The sequence below is a fragment of the Thalassophryne amazonica genome, chromosome 18 (assembly GCF_902500255.1).
Source record: "Thalassophryne amazonica chromosome 18, fThaAma1.1, whole genome shotgun sequence".
Classification (NCBI taxonomy): domain Eukaryota; kingdom Metazoa; phylum Chordata; class Actinopteri; order Batrachoidiformes; family Batrachoididae; genus Thalassophryne; species Thalassophryne amazonica.
In genome coordinates this window covers 59813475-59839498 of record NC_047120.1, presented here as the reverse complement: position 1 = coordinate 59839498, position 26024 = coordinate 59813475, and the positions used below count along the sequence as shown (strand labels likewise).

General features: G+C 42.3%; 1 protein-coding gene across 1 annotated transcript; it reads left to right on the top strand.

Annotated features, from left to right (window-relative positions):
• The first annotated feature begins 350 nt into the window (after window positions 1-350).
• On the top strand, window positions 351-21243 carry dpysl4 (dihydropyrimidinase like 4). Its single transcript, XM_034193211.1, has 15 exons — window positions 351-488; window positions 2540-2628; window positions 5238-5422; window positions 5504-5668; window positions 6176-6237; window positions 9929-10009; window positions 10492-10560; window positions 12001-12121; window positions 13559-13715; window positions 15430-15571; window positions 15757-15841; window positions 16385-16470; window positions 16604-16783; window positions 18269-18434; window positions 20760-21243. The coding sequence occupies exons 1-15, from the start codon at window positions 450-452 to the stop codon at window positions 20849-20851; spliced, it is 1719 nt and encodes a 572-aa protein (XP_034049102.1). The 5' UTR covers window positions 351-449; the 3' UTR covers window positions 20852-21243.
• Window positions 21244-26024: the final 4781 nt, after the last annotated feature.

The following is a 26024-nucleotide window of genomic DNA, read 5'->3' as shown; positions in this document are numbered from 1 at the left end:
GCATCATTTTGGAAATTTTAATATAAAGAAGCCTAAATTACATTTTTAAATGTTATTTAATTACAAAATCTAGACGTGTAAAGCTTGGGGGTTCATAAATTTTCTAGCACCATTGTTTGTGTGTATACACCAGATAACTGAAAAACAGATTTAATTAGAACCATTGTCGCGTGACTAGCGCTTCAAAATAAAAGCGCTGTTTACTTTGGTGATCTGATCATCTGATTATTAACAGACTGTAATTGTTGGCATCAGTTTAGTGTAATATTAATCTGTTAACGGGCTGCTTGACAATCACACAGATGAATATAATTTACATTTGAGGATTATCTTCCCGTGTCGAGCTCTTATTTTGAAGCTGTGCATAGCTCGCGCCAGGGCTGCCGGGAACAATAAGGTCTGTCTGCGGATCAATCATCCGATAGCGGATCGATTAGTAGAGCTGCAGGATGTCATTCCATAACAGGAAGATCAACGCGAGACCCGCGGTAAGTTCAAAGCAAACCGAGCTGATCTTAAATGGACCGAACCGGCTGCTGCTCCACCTGTCAATCAAGCTGATCAGGGCGGGACGCGGGCCGAGCTGATTTTCCTCCAGATGATCAATAACCGATATTTACTGCATTACCCACTGCGATCTGATGCTAAAATGATAGAGTTTAATAACAAACGTCTGTCTCCGTCTAATCTGAAAAAGGTTTAAATGATTAATCATCCAACGTTTTTTGACACAAAACGAGCAGCTTCTAGAAAAATTTACAATTTTAATATTTCAGTATCTAAAAGTATGGATCACTCCTAATTATCAGTTCCTGCTTTTATCCAGTGTGTAATTTCTGAATGTTTTGTCAGGTTACGCTCCATATTGACAATTTTATAAACCATTTAATACAAAATCCTAAAAAAAACCCGATGATAAGCAGCAATTTAGCTCTGTTGATTATAGCATCAAATCACAAAATAAGTCACCTGAGGGTGCTTGATGGCAAAATAGAAAAAGGGAAAAAGTCCTTTAGATTACAGGAAAAAACCTCAAGTGGAACAGATTCAGTGAGGTAACCATCTGCTATGGACCCAAAACAAAGCAACACAAAAGATTGAACACATAATGGCAGAAATGCTGCAGGTAAACAACCACACTGAGTCCCTAATTAGTCCAGTATTCACAATGACTGAATAGTTGAAAAGAGGAGGTGAAGACTGTAGTCATAGTGCAACAGTGTTGGTAAGTCAGTTGTATTTGTGCCAAATGAGGGCAGAGAATTCCGACAATTCTAAAAAAAAAAAAAAAAAAAAAACTAATATAGCACTTCCAAAAACATTTCATAGTGCTCAACATGTCAATAGAAATAAATAAATATAACACAATGCTAAACCCTTGCTCGTATGAGCATTGTCTTCTTTATAATTTACATTTGTTTATTAATTATTAACGTCTTACGTACAAGTTGTACATGTTCAATCAAGCCCCTCTATCAATTAATCATAATATTTATGTTTTAACAGCGTCTGCATTAGGGCATGTGCGAGGTCTGTGAGAAAAGAAATGGACCTTTTTTATTTTTTTCAAAAACTATATGGATTTGAATCACGTGCGATTACATCAGCCAACCTTGAACCCTCGTGCGCATGCGTGAGTTTTTTCACGCCTGTTGGTTACGTCATTCACCTGTGGGCAGGCTTTGAGTGAGGAGTGGTCCACCCCTCCACTCGGAATCCCTTTGTCTGACAACTTCCTGAGAGACTGGCGCTTTGCTTGATCAAAATTTATTCAGAACTTGTGAGGCACATCGAAGTGGACACCATTCGAGAAATTCAGCTGGTTTTCGGTGAAAATTTTAACGGCTGTTGAGAGATTATGGAGTGTTACTGCCGCTTTAAGGACTTCCCACGGAGCGGGACGTCGCACCGCACTCCGAGGCGCCGTCGTCAGCCTGTTTCGAGCTGAAAACCTCCAAATTTAAGCCTCTGTTGACCCAGGACATCGTGAGAGAACAGAGAACTTTCAGAAGAGGTCGGGATCAGCAGTTTACCCGGACATTCCACTGTTAAAGGAGATTGTGTAATGAAAGACGTGCAGACGGATTCATACGTCGGCAGGCAGCCGGCGCAGAGCGCCACCACAGGAAAAACACCTCCGTGTTGATAACCATTTGTAAAAACCAGGCGGCTTTTGATGGCTTTCAGTTGAGTGAGTATCTGAGAAATTGTTTAACAGCTGGACATGTTCCAACTTGTCCTTAAAGCTTCCAACGGAGGTGTTTTTCCTGTGGCGCCATCCGCAGGTGGGCAGATAAGTAAAAAAGCCGTATGACCTGCTGACTTCTTCTGTACCTTTGGAACACTGATCCTGCATCCTGAGAGCACAGAGCACAGGCCTGTGCAGAAGGTCTAAATAGATCTGCCAGACAAGGAGGTGGTACTCCATGAAGGATATTGTCTGTTAACAACAAAACCTTGAAATAAAAGTGGAGGGAGGCCAGAGCCGGGTTCGATCTCCAGCTTCAGTTTCTGAATCAAGGGTGTTCTCTGTTTCCAGGGCAACCGTCTGATCATCAAAGGAGGAAAGATTGTCAATGATGACCAGTCTTTCTATGCTGATGTTTACATAGAAGATGGAACCATCAGGTAACCATGAGCCTTCAAAATAGCATCACTGGCAGCACGGAGTCATCATGTGATATGCAACAGCAAATGAAATCACCTTCAAGAAGCATTGCAGTCTGATGAAGGAAACTGTTAGCTTAGCACAACTCACATTCAAAATGTGGCTCTATGTAGCAAAGCAATGAAACGCAACATGTGCCATGTTATGCATCATTGCTTTGCTACACAGCGCCATGTTATGTTTCAGAAATGTAACATGGTGCTGTATAGCAAGGCGACGAAACGTAACCCTGCGCCGTGTAGCAAGGCGACGAAACGTAACTCTGCGCCGCGTAGCAAGGCGACGAAACGTAACCCTGCGCCGCGTAGCAAGGCGACGAAACGTAACCCTGCGCCGCGTAGCAAGGCGACGAAACGTAACCCTGCGCCGCGTAGCAAGGCGACGAAACGTAACCCTGCGCCGCGTAGCAAGGCGACGAAACGTAACCCTGCGCCGCGTAGCAAGGCGACGAAACGTAACCCTGCGCCGCGTAGCAAGGCGACGAAACGTAACCCTGCGCCGCGTAGCAAGGCGACGAAACGTAACCCTGCGCCGCGTAGCAAGGCGACGAAACGTAACGCTGCGCCGCGTAGCAAGGCGACGAAACGTAACCCTGCGCCGCGTAGCAAGGCGACGAAACGTAACCCTGCGCCGCGTAGCAAGGCGACGAAACGTAACCCTGCGCCGCGTAGCAAGGCGACGAAACGTAACATGGCGCTGTATAGCAAAGTGATGATGCATAATATGTGCTGTGTAGAAAAATCAGCAGGACAAAGGCGGAGCCTTTTGGAGGAATGCTTTCTGATCATTTGAGATAAAAGTGTAACCGGAAATGGATATGTGCTCTGTGTGGAGGGAGTAGGGTGAGACCCGTGATTTAAAGAACACCTCTGGCAGTGTAGAATTATGTACAACCCCTGGCAATAATTATGGAATCACCGGCCTCGGAGGATGTTAATTCAGTTGTTTAATTTTGTAGAAAAAAAGCAGATCACAGACATGACACAAAACTAAAGTCATTTCAAATGGCAACTTTCTGGCTTTAAGAAACACTATAAGAAATCAGGAAAAATAATTGTGGCAGTCAGTAACGGTTACTTTTTTAGACCAAGCAGAGGGAAAAAAATATGGAATCACTCAATTCTGAGGAATAAATTATGGAATCACCCTGTAAATTTTCATCCCCAAAACTAACACCTGCATCAAATCAGATCTGCTCATTAGTCTGCATCTAAAAAGGAGTGATCACACCTTGGAGAGCTGTTGCACCAAGTGGACTGACAGGAATCATGGCTCCAACACGAGAGATGTCAATTGAAACAAAGGAGAGGATTATCAAACTCTTAGAAGAGGATAAAATCATCACGCAATGTTGCAAAAGATGTTGGTTGTTCACAGTGTCTAAACTCTGGACCAAATACAAACATGGGAAGGTTGTTAAAGGCAAACATACTGGTAGACCAAGGAAGACATCAAAGCGTCAAGACAGAAAACTTAAAGCAATATGTCTCAAAAATCGAAAATGCACAACAAAACATGAGGAACGAATGGGAGGAAACTGGAGTCAACGTCTGTGACCGAACTGTAAGAAACCGCCTAAAGGAAATGGGATTTACATACAGAAAAGCTAAACGAAAGCCATCATTAACACCTAAACAGAAAAAAACAAGGTTACAATGGGCTAAGGAAAAGCAGTCGTGGACTGTGGATGACTGGATGAAAGTCATATTCAGTGATGAATCTCGAATCTGCACTGAGCCAAGGTGATGATGCTGGAACTTTTGTTTGGTGCCGTTCCAATGAGATTTATAAAGATGACTGCCTGAAGAGAACATGTAAATTTCCACAGTCATTGATGATATGGGGCTGCATGTCAGGTAAAGGCACTGGGGAGATGGCTGTCATTAATGCACAAGTTTACATTGATATTTTGGACACTTTTCTTATCCCATCAATTGAAAGGATGTTTGGGGATGATGAAATCATTTTTCAAGAAAATGAATGTTGCCATAGAGCAAAAACTGTGAAAACAAAAGACACATAGGGTCAATGTCATGGCCTGCAAATAGTCCGGGTCTTAATCCAATTGAAAATCTTTGGTGGAAGCTGAAGAAAATGGTCCATGACAAGGCTCCAACCTGCAAAGCTGATCTGGCAACAGCAATCAGAGAAAGTTGGAGCCAGATTGATGAAGAGTACTGTTTGTCACTCATTAAGTCCATGCCTCAGACTGCAAGCTGTTATAAAAGCCAGAGGTGGTGCAACAAAATACTAGTGATGTGTTGGAGCGTTCTTTTGTTTTCATGATTCCATAATTTTTTCCTCAGAATTGAGTGATTCCATATTTTTTTCCTCTGCTTGGTCTAAAAAAGTAACCGTTACTGACTGCCACAATTATTTTCCCTGATTTCTTAGTGTTTCTTAAAGCCAGAAAGTTGCCATTGAAATGACTTTAGTTTTGTGTCATGTCTGTGATCTGCTTTTTTTTTCTACAAAATTAAACAACTGAATGAACATCCTCCGAGGCCGGTGATTCCATAATTTTTGCCAGGGGTTGTAGGTCAGCTTAAATTGGACATTTTCTCAACAGGCAGATTGGAGAGAGCCTTATTGTCCCTCCTGGTGTGAAGACAGTGGACGCCTATGGCCAACTTGTCCTTCCAGGAGGAATTGATGCCAACACCAACCTGCACGCACCACAGAGCGGTCTGAACCCCATCGATGACTTTTATCAAGGAACCAGAGCTGCTTTGGCAGGAGGAACCACCATGATCAGTAAGATATGACCCACTGACCTGCACTCAGTCATGAGATTCTGAACTACAAATACTAGTAGTGATGTCACTGTGTTTCCAGTTGACCATGTTCTGGCAGAGCCGGGAACTAGTTTGCTGGCAGCAGTGGCACAGTGGCAGGACACAGCAGATCAGAGGGCGTGCTGTGACTACTCTCTGCACGTGGACATCACACGGTGGCATGAAGGATTGTACGAGGAGCTGGAGACCCTCGTCAAAGACAAAGGTTTCCTGCTGTTATGTTGTAACGGTTACTAATTCTTCAGACTCCTCCATAAGAAGCCAACATGGATATTTAGAGGCTTCATGTTGGTGCATCAGAATTTTGTGACCAGGCCCAGTGGTTAAAACATAGTAGAACCAGAAGTTTGGAATTAACACCCACAGTGTTACTTCTAACACTCAAATATTGAGACTTTTCCAAATCCACATGCCTTGGGACTGTCTGAGTGGGACAGATTTTACACTATAGTATTGGCGGATATCGCAGATGAGTCTGACTCCCCTTGGATGGGCGCTAGTTCACTTTAGTTTCATCCCCAACCTAGACTTGTACCCATTTATGGCTGAGTAAACTGAATCCATGCAGATGAAGTGTCTTTGTCCAAGAATACAGAGAAGTAGTCTCTCCTGACCTCACTTTTAGTCTTGACTGTGGATTTTTGACTGGATGTTACTAACTACAGCGTTAACAACAGTAGTTTAGATAGTAACATGAGCATTTGTGTTTCAGGTGTGAACTCCTTCCTGCTCTTCATGACCTACAAAGACAAATACCAGAGCTCAGACTTCCAGGTGATTTTGAGTAGTAGCAGTAAAAAAAAAGTGTGTGTGTGTGTGTAGATTCTTCTTATGGCCACTCCGGTTAGGGGGCGCCACAGCAGGTCATCTGTCTCCATCTCACCCTGTCCTCTGCATCTTCCTCTGTCACACCAACCACCTGCATATCCATAAACCTCCTCTTGGCCTCCCTCTTCTCCTCATGTCTGGTGGCTCCATCCTCAGCATCCTTCTCCCTATATACCCTGGGTCCCTCCTCTGCACATGTCCAAATCATCTTGGTCTTACAGCTATCTTCAGACCGCAGCCTATCTGTGTTGTCCCCCTGATATGGTCATTCCGAATCCTGTCCATCGTCATCACTCCCAAAGAAAATCACATAATCTTCAGCTCCGCCTCCTGTCTGTTTGTGCTACCGTCTCTCAGCCGTAAAACATAGCTGGTCTTAATACTGTCTGTAGACTTTATCCTTCAATCTTGCAGACATCCTTCTGTCACAAATCACTCCTGCCACCTTTCTCCATCCACTCCACCCAGCCTGCAGACTTTTCTTCACCTCTCTACAACGCTCTCCATTACTTTGAATAATTGACCCCAAGTATTTAAACTCATCTACTGTACCTTAGCCGCACTATACCCCCGGGCTCCATCTCATTCTTACCCATACTCTGTCTTTCATTCTCCTTCTCTTCAGAGCATACCTCCACCTCTCCACACTAGATTCAACCTGCTCTCTACTCTCACTACAGAACACAGTCATCTGCAAGCATCAGAGCCAGTCCTTGGTGTAATCTCACCTCCATCTTAAATGCATCTCTCATTCCTACTGTGCATCTCACCACTGTTTGTAAATGTCCATCACCCTCACGTACTTCTCTGCCAATCCAGACTTCCTCATACAATACCACAACACTTCTCTTGGCACCCTGTCTTAAGCTTTCTCTAAATCCAGAAACACACAATATAATTCCTATCAATCAATCAATTTTTATTTATATAGCGCCAAATCACAACAAACAGTTGCCTCAAGGTGCCTTATATTGTAAGGCAAGGCCATACAATAATTACGGAAAAACCCCAATGGTCAAAACGACCCCCTGTGAGCAAGCACTTGGCAACAGTGGGAAGGAAAAACTCCCTTTTAACAGGAAGAAACCTCCAGCAGAACCAGGCTCAGGGAGGGGCAGTCTTCTGCTGGGACTGGTTGGGGCTGAGGGAGAGAACCAGGAAAAAGACATGCTGTGGAGGGGAGCAGAGATCAATCACTGATTAAATGCAGAGTGGTGCATACAGAGCAAAAAGAGAAAGAAACACTCAGTGCATCATGGGAACCCCCCAGCAGTCTAAGTCTATAGCAGCATAACTAAGGGATGGTTCAGGGTCACCTGATCCAGCCCTAACTATAAGCTTTAGCAAAAAGGAACATTTTAAGCCTAATCTTAAAAGTAGAGAGGGTGTCTGTCTCCCTGATCTGAATTGGGAGCTGGTTCCACAGGAGAGGAGCCTGAAAGCTGAAGGCTCTGCCTCCCATTCTACTCTTACAAACCCTAGGAACTACAAGTAAGCCTGCAGTCTGAGAGCGAAGCGCTCTATTGGGGTGATATGGTACTAAGAGGTCCCTAAGATAAGATGGGACCTGATTATTCAAAACCTTATAAGTAAGAAGAAGAATTTTAAATTCTGTTCTAGAATTAACAGGAAGCCAATGAAGAGAGGCCAATATGGGTGAGATATGCTCTCTCCTTCTAGTCCCTGCTAGCACTCTAGCTGCAGCATTTTGAATTAACTGAAGGCTTTTCAGGGAACTTTTAGGACAACCTGATAATAATGAATTACAGTAGTCCAGCCTAGAGGAAATAAATGCATGAATTAGTTTTTCAGCATCACTCTGAGACAAGACCTTTCTAATTTTAGAGATATTGCGCAAATGCAAAAAAGCAGTCCTACATATTTGTTTAATATGCGCATTGAATGACATATCCTGATCAAAAATGACTCCAAGATTTCTCACAGTATTACTAGAGGTCAGGGTAATGCCATCCAGAGTAAGGATCTGGTTAGACACCATGTTTCTAAGATTTGTGGGGCCAAGTACAATAACTTCAGTTTTATGAGTTTAAAAGCAGGAAATTAGAGGTCATCCATGTCTTTACGTCTGTAAGACAATCCTGCAGTTTAGCTAATTGGTGTGTGTCCTCTGGCTTCATGGATAGATAAAGCTGGGTATCATCTGCGTAACAATGAAAATTTAAGCAATGCCGTCTAATAATACTGCCTAAGGGAAACATAAAGTGAATAAAATTGGTCCTAGCACAGAACCTTGTGGAACTCCATAATTAACCTTAGTCTGTGAAGAAGATTCCCCATTTACATGAACAAATTGTAATCTATTAGATAAATATGATTCAAACCACCGCAGCGCAGTGCCTTTAATACCTATGGCATGCTCTAATCTCTGTAATAAAATTTTATGGTCAACAGTATCAAAAGCAGCACTGAGGTCTAACAGAACAAGCACAGAGATGAGTCCACTGTCTGAGGCCATAAGAAGATCATTTGTAACCTTCACTAATGCTGTTTCTGTACTATGATGAATTCTAAAACCTGACTGAAACTCTTCAAATAGACCATTCCTCTGCAGATGATCAGTTAGCTGTTTTACAACTACCCTTTCATGAATTTTTGAGAGAAAAGGAAGGTTGGATATTGGCCTATAATTAGCTAAGATAGCTGGGTCAAGTGATGGCTTTTTAAGTAATGGTTTAATTACTGCCACCTTAAAAGCCTGTGGTACATAGCCAACTAATAAAGATAGATTGATCATATTTAAGATCGAAGCATTAATTAATGGTAGGGCTTCCTTGAGCAGCCTGGTAGGAATGGGGTCTAATAGACATGTTGATGGTTTGGAGGAGGTAACTAATGAAAATAACTCACACAGAACAATCGGAGAGAAAGAGTCTAACCAAATACCGGCATCACTGAAAGCAGCCAAAGATAACGATACGTCTTTGGGATGGTTATGAGTAATTTTCAGCCTACCCTCAATTCCTATGAGGGTAGGCTGAAAAGTTCTAAGGCTCCCCATGAAGGAGTAATGCATTAACTGCATTATAGTGAGCCTTAGAACTTTTCAGTCTACCCTCGTATAATTCAGCACTCTCAGAGCAAACATCGCATCTGTAGTGCTCTTTCTCAGCATGAAACCATGTTGCTGCTCACAGTTCACCTCATTTCTAAGTCTATCTCCCTCAACTCTTTCCCATAACTTCATGCTGTGGCTGATCAGTTTTATGCCTCTGTAAGTTACTGCAGCTCTGCACATCACACGTGTTCTTAAACAATCAGAACCAGCACATTTCTTCACTCCTCTGGGATTATATTATAAAAATTTTACAAGTCAAGATAAATAAAGAATGACTTAATTTAAATCCCTTGTCTTTGAGTAATCATTTCTGATTCAATTTCAATTTATTTATTCTATTTTGTTTGGCAAGGTAATTTTAAACTTTATTGCAAAACTGAAAATCAAAGACCTTTTTTTTTAATGTCCTCTCGCAACCAAGGTTTGAGTCAGAATTGCACTAAAACAAAATGATCTCATATCAATAATGATATAATCCATTTTTATTTGACCTGGGATATTTATAAGTTCCAAAAAGCACAAATTCATTGAAATTTTTTCTGTCTACTTTTATCTTTCCAGCTGTATGAGGCATTTGGCATCCTCAGGGATCTTGGAGCCATCGCGCTGGTCCACGCTGAGAACGGTGACATCATTGAAGTGGTAATTCAGCCTGATCAACATGCTACATGAGCGTCTCAATGGCACACTTTTTATCATTTATGTGCAAGTTTTAGATGTGTGTGTGTGTGTGTGTTGGGGGGGGGGTGGTACTTTAGTATTTTAATGTTAAGTATCTGTCACATCATGCGCACATGTTCTACATCACATTTTAAAACAGTTACAATAATTGTAGTATTTTTGCAGAATCGATGCATGTAGACAGACAAACACATTCATACTCTCACACAGACATGCACAGTTAGGTGAAGTGGTGACTCTAGTCACTTCCTGGAGGGAACCCACGCAAACACGGGGGGAACATACAAAGTCCACACAGAAAGGACCAGGTCAGACAGCGTGTTCCACAAAGACTTACAGTGCCCTCTAGTGGTTGCATAGTGAGATTCATTCACCCAGATGTTGGGTGTTTAATGTTACTTATAGGAAATGGATTTCAACTGGCATCCACTGTTTTGTGTCAGGAACAGAAAAAGCTTTTGGATGTCGGTATCAGTGGACCTGAAGGACACGTCCTGTCTCACCCAGAGGAGGTAAGACATAAAAAAAAACCCACACCCCTCATACCTGCAACAGTTCCACCACAGAGTGAGGCAGACGCACTGTACCACTTCTGCTTTTGTGTCAACCCGGCCGTACACGACACCATGATGCCAACATAAACATGTATTTTATGGGATCGTGCAGAAGCGCGTGCCCTGCTGCACCTGCTTTATGAATCTTGGTGAGACCACAATGGCACAGTTCAAGCGTGGCGGTGCTGTATTTCCCAATTTACACCATGAAATACTTGTTACATAGATGCTATTACAAGAACAGATGAGAAAACGGGCTCACAGGCACGCCCACACATTTGCACTCATGGATTGGCAAACATAATAAGACATTAATTTTGACCTGATTGATACCACTGAAGGTGACCAAACAACACTTAGAATCCAGCCTCAGTGTATCATGGTCTACACAAAAATGTATGATAGCCATCCCAGGGTGGTAGCTGTAGCCTGAAGAATTACACAGAGGTCAAAATGTAAAAATGCTCTTATCATGTTGAAAACTATATCACATTATTTGTCTGATCATAACGATTCATAAAGGTATAGTTTGGATTATCTGTGATGGAATGTTTTGGAGTTATGGGGTAAAAACAGCAAAAATTGTGACAAAGGTCAATTTCAGTTTCTACAGGGGTCAAAAGTTAAAGTTGCTCCAATTTAAGTAAAAACTGACGCAAATTATTGGTTGAAATAAAAGGATTAATAAATGGAATAGTTTTGACTGTGCTGAATGTTTGATCTCCAAAGTAAAGGTCAAACAAGGTCGACATCCATTGAATTCAATGACAGGTGGTATATGGTACCCTGTAACATAAATTTTTGACAGATGGTGCAAACTATTCCTTATTAGAACCCTATCAACCCAAACAATAATATGCATTTTTTTATTCATTTTTTCAACATGATTGGGGCATTTTTAGATTTTCTGTGTAATTCTTCATTGACCCCTACCTGGCTACAGCTATCACCCTGTCATGGTTATCATACATTTTTGTGTAGGCCATGGTACACTGAGGCTGGATTCTAAGTGTCGTTTGGTCACCTTCAGTGGTACCGAAAACCTGCTTGGCCAAAGAACTATAATAACTGTCTCACTTGTGGCCAAAGTCCACTGGATGTCCATAAAGACTTTTTATGAAGAGGAGACCTTTCCATTGAATAATAACAATAGGAAACAGAATGTGACCTTTGTCATGTGCCGATGGCCTGTTGGATGACACACGGTAATGCGCGTGCTGTGTTCTGTGTTTCTTCTGAAAGGCATCATCGTGTACTGAGTGGCCGGCGTTATAAAGTGTAATGACGGTTTCTGTCTCTTACTAAACTTCAGAATTTTTTTTCTGAGTATGTTTGTCTTATTATAATATTGTAAACACTGTCGTCTTGTGTTATTTGGTGTGTAATGATTTGTATTAGGTGGAGACAGAGGCGGTGTACCGAGCAATCACCATTGCCAAACAGGCCAACTGTCCATTATACGTTACCAAGGTGATGAGCAAACCAGCTGCTGATGTCATCGCTAAAGCCAGAAAGAAAGGTTTGAAACCTTGTTCATCCTCCTTGGATTAGTTTAGGAATCCATTTTTTTTTTTTCCTCCTCTGAATTAACACCTCATCCCAGTGCTGTCACTGTATGCTGGATCATGTCGAAAGAAGTGCATCACATGGTCGGAATGTCGTAGACGGTGTTTCCTCACAATGCCAAGTGATAGTCCTCTGAGTCCCACTAAGCAACCGCTCATTTGACACAGTCATTCCAGCGGAACCCAAGGATCTTCCAAAGACATCAGTCATCATCTTAGGTCACTAGTTAAAGTCCAAGTCTCACAACCGTACAGTAAAACAAGAAGCACCTGCATAGGTATTGTCATGGCCAGATGTCTCTGTCCAGTGACCTCATGACTTAATGTCCTCCTTATTAACTGCCAAGACAAGTGAATCTCTGTTGGCTGCTGATGTAATCATTCAGTAATAGATTGTATGTCATGCCAATACATACATCGTATGCAGCCATCATGGTTTTGTGTGTATGTGTGTATATATATGTATTTGCATATAAATGAGGATGGGGAAATTTTCAGCATTTTAGCTCCCTAACCCTATGACATGCAGACCACCTCAAAGAAATTATGCATTTTTTTAAAGATCAGTAGTTATATATATTTTACATATTTGTGCATATTATTAAATATTAGGTATTATGACCTTTTTCATATTGTACTCATGGCAGGCGCTCAGTGGGAAGGAAGGTTGATGGTGGACACCAGGAAAAATCTACATCCAGGGTCGATCTAGAAACACCTCTGTGTGGGTTTGTTTAACGCGGGAATGTTGTAGCATGGTGTCAAATGCATGGTCCTCGATAAATCCATGGCCTGGTCCAATGGTTGGGAAATTTAAGGCGACCAGGATCTGAGGACCTTCTGCAGCTTTCATCCCCCTTTACAGCTATTGAGTTACAAGCCATCACCTCGTCCGCATGATCCGCCATGAGGACTTCATGTTTAAACAGAGCCCCATTAGCCGTCTTATGTTCAGGGTTCCTGTTGGGCCTTCGTGATTACTGTAGCGGCCACAGGGCACACAAGGTCCCGACCGTGTGTCACCCCAACAGGCAGTCCCCCTGCTATTGCCCAGGTGTCAGAACATATGTATAAGGTCTATGGTCACAATGTGGATGAGGGGTTGGATCTTGACACCCTGTTGTCACATTGTTTCTAAAGCTAATGTAGATATTCCTACTTATGTTTTCTTTAATTGGGTTAATTGAGGCATTTCAAAGCATGGAACTGGGTTGGCAACAGTTTGGTTTGGAACGGACTAAAGAGGGCAACAGTAAGAAGAGTTTCTATATATTGCTCTAAATAAATTTCTTAAAAAATGCTTTGAAGATGTGATAGTGGTCTGAGTGTGAAGCACTTCTTCCTTACTGCTAAAACAGACATGTCAAATGTCCTCATGTCTTTCTCCTCAGGTATTGTGGTCTATGGTGAAGCAATCACAGCCAGTCTGGCCACTGACGGCTCGCACTATTGGTCCAAAGACTGGGCCACTGCTGCTGCCTTTGTCATGAGTCCACCCCTGAATCCTGACCCTTCAACTCCACAATATTTGACTTCCCTGTTAGCATGGTTAGTATTAGCATAGCCTTACCTTTCTGTTAATATGAGCATGGCTTCGCTCATCTGTTGACATGAGCGAAAATTGGTTTGTTTCTGGTTAATATGGGCTTACTCTAATTCACCATTTTGGTTCAACATGAAACAGAATTGCCAACATGAACTAGTTAATGTTAGGCCTTTCTGGATGGTTCGAGTGACTAGTATCTTAAAGAGGAATGATGAGATTTTTCAGCTTAAGCCTTTTTTTTAAGACATTTTTGAGTTTAAGTTTTCACTTGAAACAAAAAGAATGATAATCGGTCAAGTATTGATTTCAAATTTGAACAGAGCTACATATACAGTGTAAACCTCTGGGGTAAGCTAAAACATCACAAACCACTTTCTGTCACCACTGCATAAATGAAAATGCTCCTGGTAGCATATAGAGGATCCCTATAGAAATAAACTTGTGCATGTTTACCTCAGTAAATGTAAAGAAACTTTTTCAAAATGACTAATCATACAGTCAGTGACTTACCTTAGCCATTTTTCCATCTATACACTACATCTATACAAGTCAATTGTCCTTGGAGCTTATTCCTGTTGTCAGGTGAAGAAACAGTCCCTCATTGACAGTTGACCTGTATAGATTTTGGCAGCACGGTGGCTTAGTGGTTAGCACTGTTGCCTTACAGTAAGAAGGCCATGGGTTCGATTCCTACTGTGGCCTTTCTGTGTGGAGTTTGCATGTTCTCCCCGCATTTGCGTGGGTTCCCCCCTGGTGCTCCGGCCTGCTTTCACATCCAAAGACATGCAGGTTAGGTGAATTTGAAACCTTTTTTTGAAAAAATTGTCAGTCTCCCTTCTAAAAGAGATCTTGATCTCAACGAGACTAACCTTCAATTAAAAAAAAAAACTTAGTGGCTTGCTCTGTAAGCTTAAATTGTATAGTTGTTTAGCCTGTGATGATGTTCACACTATAAATAAATTGTGCAATGTTTATCATTGTTTTTGTCCCAAGGGAAAAGATAAACTCAAACATCTAAAATCTAGAGCTCTTGGCAAAATTCTTTTGTACCTACATTAATGGTAAATGTCCACCAGAAGATAGTGCATTTCAAGAACCTTGGGGCACAAGGACAACTAGTTGTTTGTTTATAGTACATAGTATAGACAGACATCCTCTCTACTTTTAAGATTAGGCTTAAAACTTTCCTTTTTGCTAAAGCTTATAGTTAGGGCTGGATCAGGTGACCCTGAACCATCCCTTAGTTATGCTGCTATAGACGTAGACTGCTGGGGGGTTCCCATGATGCACTGTTTCTTTCTCTTTTTGCTCTGTATGCACCACTCTGCATTTAATCATTAGTGATCGATCTCTGCTCCCCTCCACAGCATGTCTTTTTCCTGGTTCTCTCCCTCAGCCCCAACCAGTCCCAGCAAAAGACTGCCCCTCCCTGAGCCTGGTTCTGCTGGAGGTTTCTTCCTGTTAAAAGGGAGTTTTTCCTTCCCACTGTAGCCAAGTGCTTGCTCACAGGGGGTCGTTTTGACCGTTGGGGTTTTACATAATTATTGTATGGCCTTGCCTTACAATATAAAGCGCCTTGGGGCAACTGTTTGTTGTGATTTGGCGCTATATAAGAAAATTGATTGATAGTATTAGATAGGACTCCGGTTGAAAAATTTCAAAGTTCCCCTTTAACCTCTATGGAGAATATAAGTGACACTTGTCACTTTTGTCCAGTGGAGACCTGCAGGTGACATCCAGTGCTCAGGCCACATTTTCCACTGCGCAGAAAGCTGTTGGCAAAGACAACTTTGCACTGATCCCAGAAGGAACCAACGGCATAGAGGAGAGGATGTCAGTCATATGGGACAGAGCTGTGGTAAGATTACCTCGTACCTTTACCCCCAACATTGATACGAAGAGCTGTAACTTTAGAGGCAACGTTACTTACCTCCGAATTAAAGCCAACTGCTTCACATCGACAGTAGGATTGAATACTGAAGTCAGCAGCAATTTCAGCATCTTCATGTTACCAACATTTTTGGTCTTTAATTCTTTCGCCAGTGTACAGGAAAGATGGATGAGAATGAATTTGTCGCAGTAACGAGCACCAATGCTGCTAAACTCTTCAACATTTATCCAAGAAAAGGTATTGCATCACTCAGACCTTTGATCAAAACAGACTCTTAAAGTTATCGCTGATATTCTCTTTTCTTGGCTAACTAGACTTAATGGACAAACTGTCCCCACTTTGGTCCATTTTGTCAACCACAAGTGCTCAGAGTAAATGTTTTATGTGTGTTGCTTGTAAACTCATCTTAGACATTTCATCGTTCATTGTGACGTATCAAAAAATTCTTAAACGTAATTGGAGATGCTGTGAAACGGATCCATTGTAATAGGAGCATTTCTATGCAAAAAGTCATTTTCGGTAGGTCATTTTGGTGACCATCTTGGATTTTCAAGTGGTCAATCGATCAGATTTGGTGAGGACTACCTTAGGAATCATCACGCCAAATTTAGTGCATGATTTTGCTGTAAGGTTGATGTTTTCTAATCCAAAAATTCTGCTACAAGTGAACAAAGTAATGCCGTAATACACCGTTACTACATTTTATGACGACATTGTCATCGTCCACATGCGTCTCAATGTGTGTTCAGGCTACTGTGACAATGGTCTGTCCTTTATCAGGTCGCATTGCTGAAGGATCTGATGCAGACATCGTTGTCTGGAACCCAAAAGAGACGCAAACCATTTCTGCAAAGACTCACAATTTGGTAAGAATGGGATAATCACATGAATCTCCATCATGAAACCTCAACATCTTTCTCGAGTCACCATTAGAAGAAACCTAAATTATAGTCGTCATCATTGGTCTGGTTGGCCTATGTAGCTCATGTTTCTGTGCAGACAGTGGAGGTGAACATCTTGGAAGGTCTGGAGTTTCGAGGAATGCCATCAGTGGTGATCAGTGGTGGATGTGTCGTTCTGGAGGATGGGAAACTTAATGTTACAGAAGGTTCTGGGCGCTTCATCCCAAGGAAGGCTTTCCCTGATGCCACCTATAAAAGGATCCGAGCTCGCAGCAAGGTGCTCGAACATCTTCACAAGCTGTTTCTGAGCAGTGTGACAGCTGACTCATGAGCAGTCTCTCTGCTAACAGTTAAACATCTACATTGCTACGTAATTTATATTTATCTGTGCCACTAGAGATGGAGTCTTAAGAAAAATAATCAATCTGTTGGTGAAGAGGAGGATGAAAAGTTCAGAACGCAGAAGACAAGAACTTCAAACTTCAACCCCAAATCAGAAACAAGTTGGGATGGAAAAGAACAAAAAAATGCAGACAGTATGAACCCAATAGGTTTCAGGTTTTGTTTGTCAGCTTCATTTCACTTGTTCATATAAATCAAATCCTACATTTCAGGCCTGGAACATCCATCCATCCATTTTCTATACCTGCTTACTTCAATTAAGGGTCATCATGGGGGAAGATGGAGCCTCTCTTAGCAGTGATAAGAGCGTGAGGCGAGGTTCTTGGGCAAAAACACTTTGACATTGAAAATACCAACAAATGGAGCATTTCGTGTGTTATTCTGCCCCGTTCTTGCTGCGAACATGTCTTAACCAGTCCAGGGTCATTGTTGATGCTTCTTTTATTTTTCCCTTCCAAAATTTTCCCCACATTCTCTATTGGGGACAAATCAGGACTGCAGGCAGGCCAGTCCAGTGTCTGAACCCTCTTCTCTTCTTTTGTTTCAAAAAACTGCATGGATGTCCCTGGAAATATCTTAAATCCAGCATATATGAATGTAACTGTACTGTAGTGCTTTACAAAGTTTTCCCAAAGTAATCCATTACTCATGGTTATATCAGCTATTGATGAATGACAGATCTTGATGTTGTGCCGTCTGAGTTATCAGCGTTCAGATGTTCACCTTCACTTTGCACCCCTGCCCTTTATGCAGTGAAATCCCTACAGATTTCTTGAACGTTTTACTGATATTATGCACTGTAGAGCGAGAAATATACAAATCTCTTCCAATCTTTGTTTGAGATAATTTTCGCACATATTTGTTGAGAAACTGGAGATTCTCTGCCTGTCTTTGCTCCTCAGATTCTCAGGCTTTCGTGGATGCTGCTTTTGTACTAAATCATGATTACAATCACCTGTTTGAAGTAACATCATTATTATTAATTTTGTTAAACCTTAATAATGGCCCTCAATTGCCTCATCCCAACTTCTTTTGGAATGTGCCGCAGACTTGAAATGTAGGAACTGGTGTATATCAACGCAGGTGATCACACAATACATAAAATTTCTTTGGTTCATTCTGGTAGAAGTTAAAGTAAAGATCAAGAGTTGAGTTATTATTTGCATTTTCCATACTGTCCCAACTCAGTCACCAACCCAGCTTCTGGACATCGCCTATCCTGCATAATGTCCTCTATACTTGGGCTCACAGCTCATTAATTGGTATAAACCAGGGTAATTAATCAGGTTTGGACAGAGCAGGTGATCTCCAGGTGAACAATACTCACACTGAACATCTAATCAACTGAATACCTCCTCAGATGGCAGAGGCCCGCGGGGTTCCACGTGGGAACTATGATGGTCCAGTTCATGATGTCATCAGTGTGACTAAATCCGTCACACCAACCCCAACCACGAGAGGGCCCCCCTGCCCCAAGACCACGACTGGCCCTCGAAATCTTCATCAATCTGGTTTCACCCTGGCAGGTAGTCTTCAGTAACACACACACATGCACACAAACTCTTAGGGTCAGTATCTACGGCGCATCGGGACAGTATTCACAGCGCTTCACCTTTTCCACATTTTATGCTACAGCCTTATTCCAAAATGGATGAAATTAATTTTTCCCCTAAAATTCACAATACCCCATAATGACAACATGAAAAAAGTTTTTTTTTTTTAAACTTCTGCAAAGTTATTAAAAATAAAGCTAAGAAATCACATGTACATAAGTATTCACACCCTTTGCTCAGTACTTTGTTGATGCACCTTTGGCAGCAATTACAGCATCGAGTTTTCTTGAATATGTCACAAGCTTGGTGGCACCGATCTTTGGGCAGTTTTGTCCATTCCTCTTCAGTGTTGACAGTTACTTTGAAAAGTTAGTTGCTTTTTTGGCTACTTTATACAGTTACTTTATTAGGAGCTGCCAACAACTTGTAACTAATAAGGTAACTAGTAATCTAACTTGGTTACTATTTAGATTGAGTAATCAGCAAAGTATTACTCAATCTTAAAAATAACCATGTTTGATTACTAGTTACTTTATTAGTTACATTCAGCATTGTTGTCTGCAGCTGCTAATGAAGTAACTGTATAAAGTAACTGTAAAATGTAACTGTATAAAGTAACCTTTCAAAGTAACTGTGGTAACACTGCTCCTCTTTGCAGCACCCGCCAGGCTCCATCAGGTTGGATGGAGAGCGTCGGTGCACAGCCACTTTCAGATCTCTCCAGAGATGTCCAATCTGATTCAGGTCTGGTCTCTGGCTGGGCCACTCAAGGACATTCAGAGTTTTCCTGAAGACACTCTGATATCTTGGCTGTGTGTTTAGGATCTTTGTCCTACTGAAAGATGAACCATCACCTCAGTCTGAGGTTAAGAGCAGTCAGGAGCACGTTTTCATCCAGGATGTCTCTGTACATTGATGCATTCATCTTTCCCTCAATCCTGACTAGTCTCCCAGTATCTGCCACTGAAAAACATCCCCACAGCATGATGCTGCCACCACCATGCTTCACTGTAGGGATGGTGCTTGGTTTCCTCATCTGATCAGAGCATTTTGTTTCTCATGGTCAGAGTCCTTCAGGTGCCTTTTGGCAAACTCCAGGTGGGCTGCCATGTGCCTTTTACTAAGGAGTGGCTTCCGTCTGGCCACTCTACCATACAGGCCTGATTGGTGGATTGCTGCAGAGATGGTGGTCCTTTTGGAAGGTTCTCCTCTCTCCAGAGAGGAATGCTGAAGCTGTGACAGAGTGACCATTGGTTTCTTGGTCACCTCCCAGACTAAGGCCCTTCTCCCATAATTTCTCAGTTTAGACGGACAGCTTCCAGAAGAGTCCTGGTGGATCCAAACGTCTTCCATTTACAGATGATTGAGGCCACTGTGCTCATTGGGACCTTCAAAGCAGCAGAAATGTTTATGTACCCTTCCACAGATTTGTGCCTCAAGAGTCGAGAAAATCCTGTCTTAGAGGTCTACAGATAATTCCTTTGACTTCATGCTTGGTTTGTGCTCTGACATGCACTGTCAACTGTGGGACCTTATAGGTGTATGTCTTTCCAAATCATGTCCAATCAATTCAATTGACCCCAGGTGGACTCCATTTAAGTTGTAGAAACATCTCAAGGATGATCAGTGGAAACAGGATGCACCTGAGCTCAATTTTGATCTTCATGGCAGAGGCTGTGAATACTTAGGTACATGTGATTTCTCAGTTTGTTTGCTTTTTAATAAATTTGCAAAAATCTCAAAACTTTTTTTCACATGGTCATTATTGGGGTATTCTGTGAAGAATGTTGAGGAAAAAAAATTTATTTCATCCATTTTGGAATAAGGCTGTATGTACCATAACAAAATGTGGAAAAAGTGAAGCCCTGTACATCACACTGTGGGTGTGTATGTGTGAGAGAGAATGGGTGAATGTGAGGCATCCTTGTAAATGGCTTTGCGCTTCTGCATCACATGAAGAAGCACTATACAAATGTTGTCCAGTTACAAATCGATAACAAAAAGAATCAAACCAAATTCTTGTCCCCGTGTCTCTGACCTGGTGGTTCTGATGGACCTTTTCCACAAATTTCAGTCTTGAACCTTCTTTTCCTTCCAGTCTTCCTTCTTTCCTTCCTTCTCTTCTCCTGTACTTCCAGTCTCATTGGTCTTTTAGCAACATATACATCATCTCTTCTCATCACTCCCAAATTACTTTTTGGAAAAAAAGAAATGATAAAAGCAGAATATCATTTATCTCATACCCAAACCAGTGTGGTGTCTTCTTTGTTCTTCTGCTCTCCTTCTGTTCTGTTGCAGGTGCTCAGATTGATGACCACATACCACGACGCTCCGCTCAAAAGATTGTGGCGCCCCCTGGAGGCCGATCAAACATTACGTCATTATCTTAAACCTTCATGATGTCATCGATCCGAGTGGTTCTGCAGCCCTGCGTATTTTCTAACAGTTGGTCTGGGTGGAGTTTGCAAAACTGTCTCTGGTCCATGATTACACACTACGTCGTAAAAAGTGTGCCATCGACAAACGGTTTCCATGGTTACGGCATGCAGGTGGATGCTGTCAGTGAAAACTTTCTGCTGTTTTTGTGCTTGAAGATTCCAGCAGTCAGGATCTTTCACTTTATTTCTTTCTTGGTCCCAAAATGACAAACCTGAAACGAAGGTAGATTAAAAAAGTATGTTAGCACTCATTAGTATTAGTAAAGTGACATGAAGATGGTGGTGATTAGCTATTAGATGATATTCTTGAACTTATCTTTAACATCAGACTTCATCTGTCTGTGTACTTTTTCAGAATTCACTATGTAGCAAAGAGATCGTAATAATAGAATGAACTTTAATGTGAGTGGAATAAACTGTATCTGTTAACACATTTGTAAAAGAGGCTCCGATGTCACGTTATTCTTCAGACAAGATGATAACATGACAATTTTTCATGATGACTTGTGATAATTGGTTTTGGTTTGAGTCAGATTGCTGTAATGCTGAGGGATCAGAGGGGACTGACAGTGGATTACAGGCTTTTGCATGTTTTTTTTTTTTTGTTTTTTTTGTTTCAAGGTATTAATTCCACCAATAAATGGGATTTGTTGTATTAAAAACTAAGGTTGTGCTTCTTGATCTCTGGATAACCATGTAAAAGACAAAAAAAAAGAAGTCACTGGAGCTTGTAACTCCTTCAGAAGTGTCTTGGTGGCTGCAGCAGATGGGCAAGACCCACTCGGTTAGATAAAGCATAGCTCACGTTCACGTGAAACACCACATGTAGGGAGAAACGTCCGGTTCTAGGCTGGGTCAGTCTGGTGGTGAGTCATAACGAGCTACTGACCGATCGCGCCACGTCCCTAATGCGTGATGAGAACTGGGGTTTAAGTTCATAGATATGACAACCATCGTTTTCCCCCAAAAATGACAGCACTCATGGCCAGTTTTTACAGTCTTTTTCAGACTGTTCATTCTCAGATGAATATAATATTGGGATTGCATTGATTGCTTTCTATATTTTTCCAGTTATGAGTGAATAAATATTTATTTATTATTGGGCATAACCTAACTCATCCACATGGGGTGTGCAGCCAGTACATTCTGAATGCCTGTCCCAAGCCCAGATAAATGAGGGTTGCGTCAGGAAGGGCATCCGGCGTAAAACAAGCCAACCCAACTATGCAGACTCAGAATCGAATTCCCATACCGGATCAGTCGCGGCCCGGGTTAACGACGTCCGCCACCGGTGCTATTGCCCAACATGGTGCCGGTGGAAATTGGGCTACTGCTGGGCGAAGACGACGAAGAGGAGGAGGAAAACGTTGCTACGAACAGCGGGAGAAGAAGAAAACTAGAAGGGAGGAAATGAGAGTGGGGACTTTGAATGTTGGTAGTATGACTAGTAAAGGGAGAGAGCTGGCTGATATGATGGAGAGGAGAAAGGTAGACATATTGTGTGTGCAAGAGACCAAGTGGAAGGGAAGTAAGAGCAGGAGCATCGGCGGTGGGTACAAGTTGTACCATGGTGAGGACAGGAAGCGAAATGGTGTTGGGGTCATTTTAAAGGAAGAGTATGTTAAGGGTGTTGGAGGTTAAGCGAGTGTCTGACAGGGTGATGAGTGTGAAGTTGGAAATTGAAGGGGTGATGATGAATATCATCAGTGCATATGCCCCACAGGTAGGTTGTGAGATGGAGAAAGATTTCTGGAGTGTGTTAGATGAGGTGGTGGAGAGCGTGCCCAAGCATGAAAGAGTGGTGATAGGAGCGGACTTCAATGGGCATGTTGGTGAAGGGAACAGAGGTGATGAAGTAATGGGTAGATATGGTATCAAGGATAGGAATGGGGAAGGACAGACGGTGGTTGATTTTGCAAAAAGGATGGAAATGGCTGTGGTGAATACCTACTTTAAGAAAGGGAGGAGCACAGGGTAACATAAGAGTGGAGGAAGGTGGACTACATTCTTTATAGGAGATGCAAGCTAAAAGAAATCACAGACTAAGGTGGTAGCAGGAGAGAGTGTCACTAGACAGCATAGGATGGTTGTTTGTAGGATGACTTTAGAGGTGAAGAGAGTGAGAGCTCAACAAAGGATCGGATGGTGGAAGCTGAAGGAGGAAGACTGTTGTGTGAAATTTAGCGAGCAGGTGAGAGAAGCACTAGTTGGAGGGGAAGCAATTTTGGACAACTGGAAGAGTACTGCAGATATGGTGAGGGAGACAGCTAGGGCAGTACTGGGTATGACATCTGGATAGTGGAAGGAAGACAAGGAGACTTGGTGGTGGAATGAAGAAAAGCATAAGGAGAAAGACGGCGAAAACGTTTTGGGATAGTCGGAGAGATGAAGAAAGTAGACAGGAGTACAAGGAGATGTGGCGTAAGGTGAGAAGAGAAGTGGAAAAGCAAAGGAAAAGGCATATTGTGAGCTGTACAAGAAGTTGAATAGTAAGGAAGGAGAAAAGGACTTGACAAAGGGACAGAGCTGGAAAGGATGTGCAGCAGGTTAGGGTGGTAAAAGATGGACATGGTAATGTGCTGACAAGTGAGTGTGTGCTGAGAAGGTGGAGGGAATATTTCGAAGAGTTGATGAATAAAGAAAATGAGCAAGAGAAAAGGCTGGATGATGTGAGAGTAAATCAGGAAGTACAAGAGATTAGCAAGGAAGAAGTGAGGGCTGCTATGAAGAGGATGAAGAGTGGAAAGGCAGTTGGTCCAGATGACATTCCAATGGAGGCATGGAAATGTCTAGGAGAGATGGCAGTAGAGTTTTCTAACCAGATTGTTTTAATAAAATCTTGGAAAGTGAGCGGATGCCTGAGGAGTGGAGACGAAGTGTGCTGGTTCCTATTTTCAAGAACAAGGGTGATGTGCAGAGCTGCAGTAACTACAGAGGCATAAAGCTGATCAGCCACAGCATGAAGTTATGGGAAAGAGTAGTAGAAGCTAGGCTTAGAAAACAGGTGATCTGTGAGCAGCAATATGGTTTCATGCCGAGAAAGAGCACTACAGATGCAATGTTTGCTCTGAGAATACTGTTGGAAAAGTACAGAGAAGGACAGAAAGAGTTACAGTGTGTTTGTGGACTTAGAAATAGCTTATGATAGGGTGCCAAGAGAAGAGTTGTGGCATTGTATGAGGACGTCTGGAGTGACAGAGAAGTATGTTAGGGTAGTGCAGGACATGTACAAGAATAGTGTGACAGCGGTGAGATGCGCAGTCAGAATGACAGACTCATTCAAGGTGGAGGTGGGATTACACCAAGGATCAGCTCTGAGTCCTTTCTTGTTTGCAGTGGTGATGGACAGGTTGACAGATGAGATCAGACAGGAGTCCCCATGGACTATGATGTTTGCAGATGACGTGATCTGTAGTGAGAGTAGAGAGCAAGTTGAGTCTAGTCTGGAGAAGTGGAGATATGCTTTGGAGAGAAGGGGAATGAAAGTCAGTAGAAGCAAGACTGAGTACATGTGTGTGAATGAGAGGGAGCCCAGTGGAATAGTGCAGTTACAGGAGTAGAAGTGGTGAAAGTAGATGAGTTTAAATATTTGGGGTCAGCTGTTCAAAGTAATGGAGAGTGTGGTAGAGAGGTGAAGAAGAGAGTGCAGGCAGGGTGGAGTGGGTGGAGAAAGGTGGCAGGAGTGATTTGTGACCGAAGAATATCAGCAAGAGTGAAGGGGAAAGTTTACAAAACAGTAGTGAGACCAGCTATGTTGTATGGTTTAGAGACAGTGGTACTAACAAAAAGACAGGAGGCAGAGCTGGAGGTGGCAGAGCTGAAGATGTTGAGATTCTCTTTGGGAGTGACAAGAATGGACAAGATTAGGAATGAACATATCAGAGGGACAGCTCAGGTGGGACGATTTGGAGACAAAGTCAGAGAGGCGATATTGAGATGGTTTGGACGTGCAGAGGAGGGACCCAGGGTATATAGGGAGAAGGATGCTGAGGATGGAGCCACCAGGCAGGAGGAGAAGAGGGAGACCAAAGAGGAGGTTCATGGATGTGCTGAGAGACGACATGCAGGTGGTTGGTGTGACAGAGGAAGATACAGAGGACAGGGTGAGATGGAAACGATTGATCTGCTGTGGCGACCCCTAACGTGAACAGCCGAAAGACAAAGAAGAAGAAGATTATTGGGCATAACCTGGCACCTTTTTTTTTTTTTTTTTTTTACTGTACAGCACTTTGGTCACTGTCATTTTACATGTGCTTTAGAAATAAAGGTTGAGTTGCCAATAGGCACCTGAAGGACTCTCAGACCATGAAAAACAAAATTCTCTGGTCTGGTGAGACAAAGATTGAACTCTTTGGCATGAAAGCCAGATGTCATGTTTGGAGGAACCAGGCACCATCCCTAGAGTGAAGCATGGTGGTGGCAGCATCATGCTGTGGGGATGTTTTTCAGCAGAAGGAACTGGGAGACTAGTCAGGATTGAGAGAAAGATGAATGCAGCAATGTACAGAGACATCCTGGATGAAAACCTGCTCCAGAGCGCTCTTGACCTCAGACTGGGGCGACAGTTCATCGTTCAGCAGGACAATGGCCCCAAGTACACAGCTAAGATATCAAAGGAGTGGCTTCAGGACAACTCTGTGAATGGCCTTAAGTGGCCCAGCCAGAGCCCAGACCTGAATCTGATTGAACATCTCTGGAGAGATCTGAAAATGGTAGTGCATCGACACTCCCCATCCAACCTGATGGAGCTTGAGAGGTGCTACAAAGAGGAATGGACAAAACTGCACAAAGATAGGTGCACCAAGCTTGTGGCATCATATTCAAGACTTGATGCTGTAATTGCTGCCAAAGGTGCAACAACATGTAGAGCAAAGGGTACATGTGATTTCTTTTTTTGTTAATTAATTTGCAAAAAAAAACAAAAAAAAAAAAATTTTTTTTCCCCATGTTGTCATTATGGGGTGTTGTGATTAGAATTTTGAGGGGGGAAAATGAAATTCATCCATTTTGGAATAAGGCTGTAACATAAAATGTAGAAAATGTGAAGTGCTGTGGAATACTTTCCGGATGTACTGTAATTGGTGTTTCTACTTTTAACAAAAAAATGTTATGGCCATTAATTAAG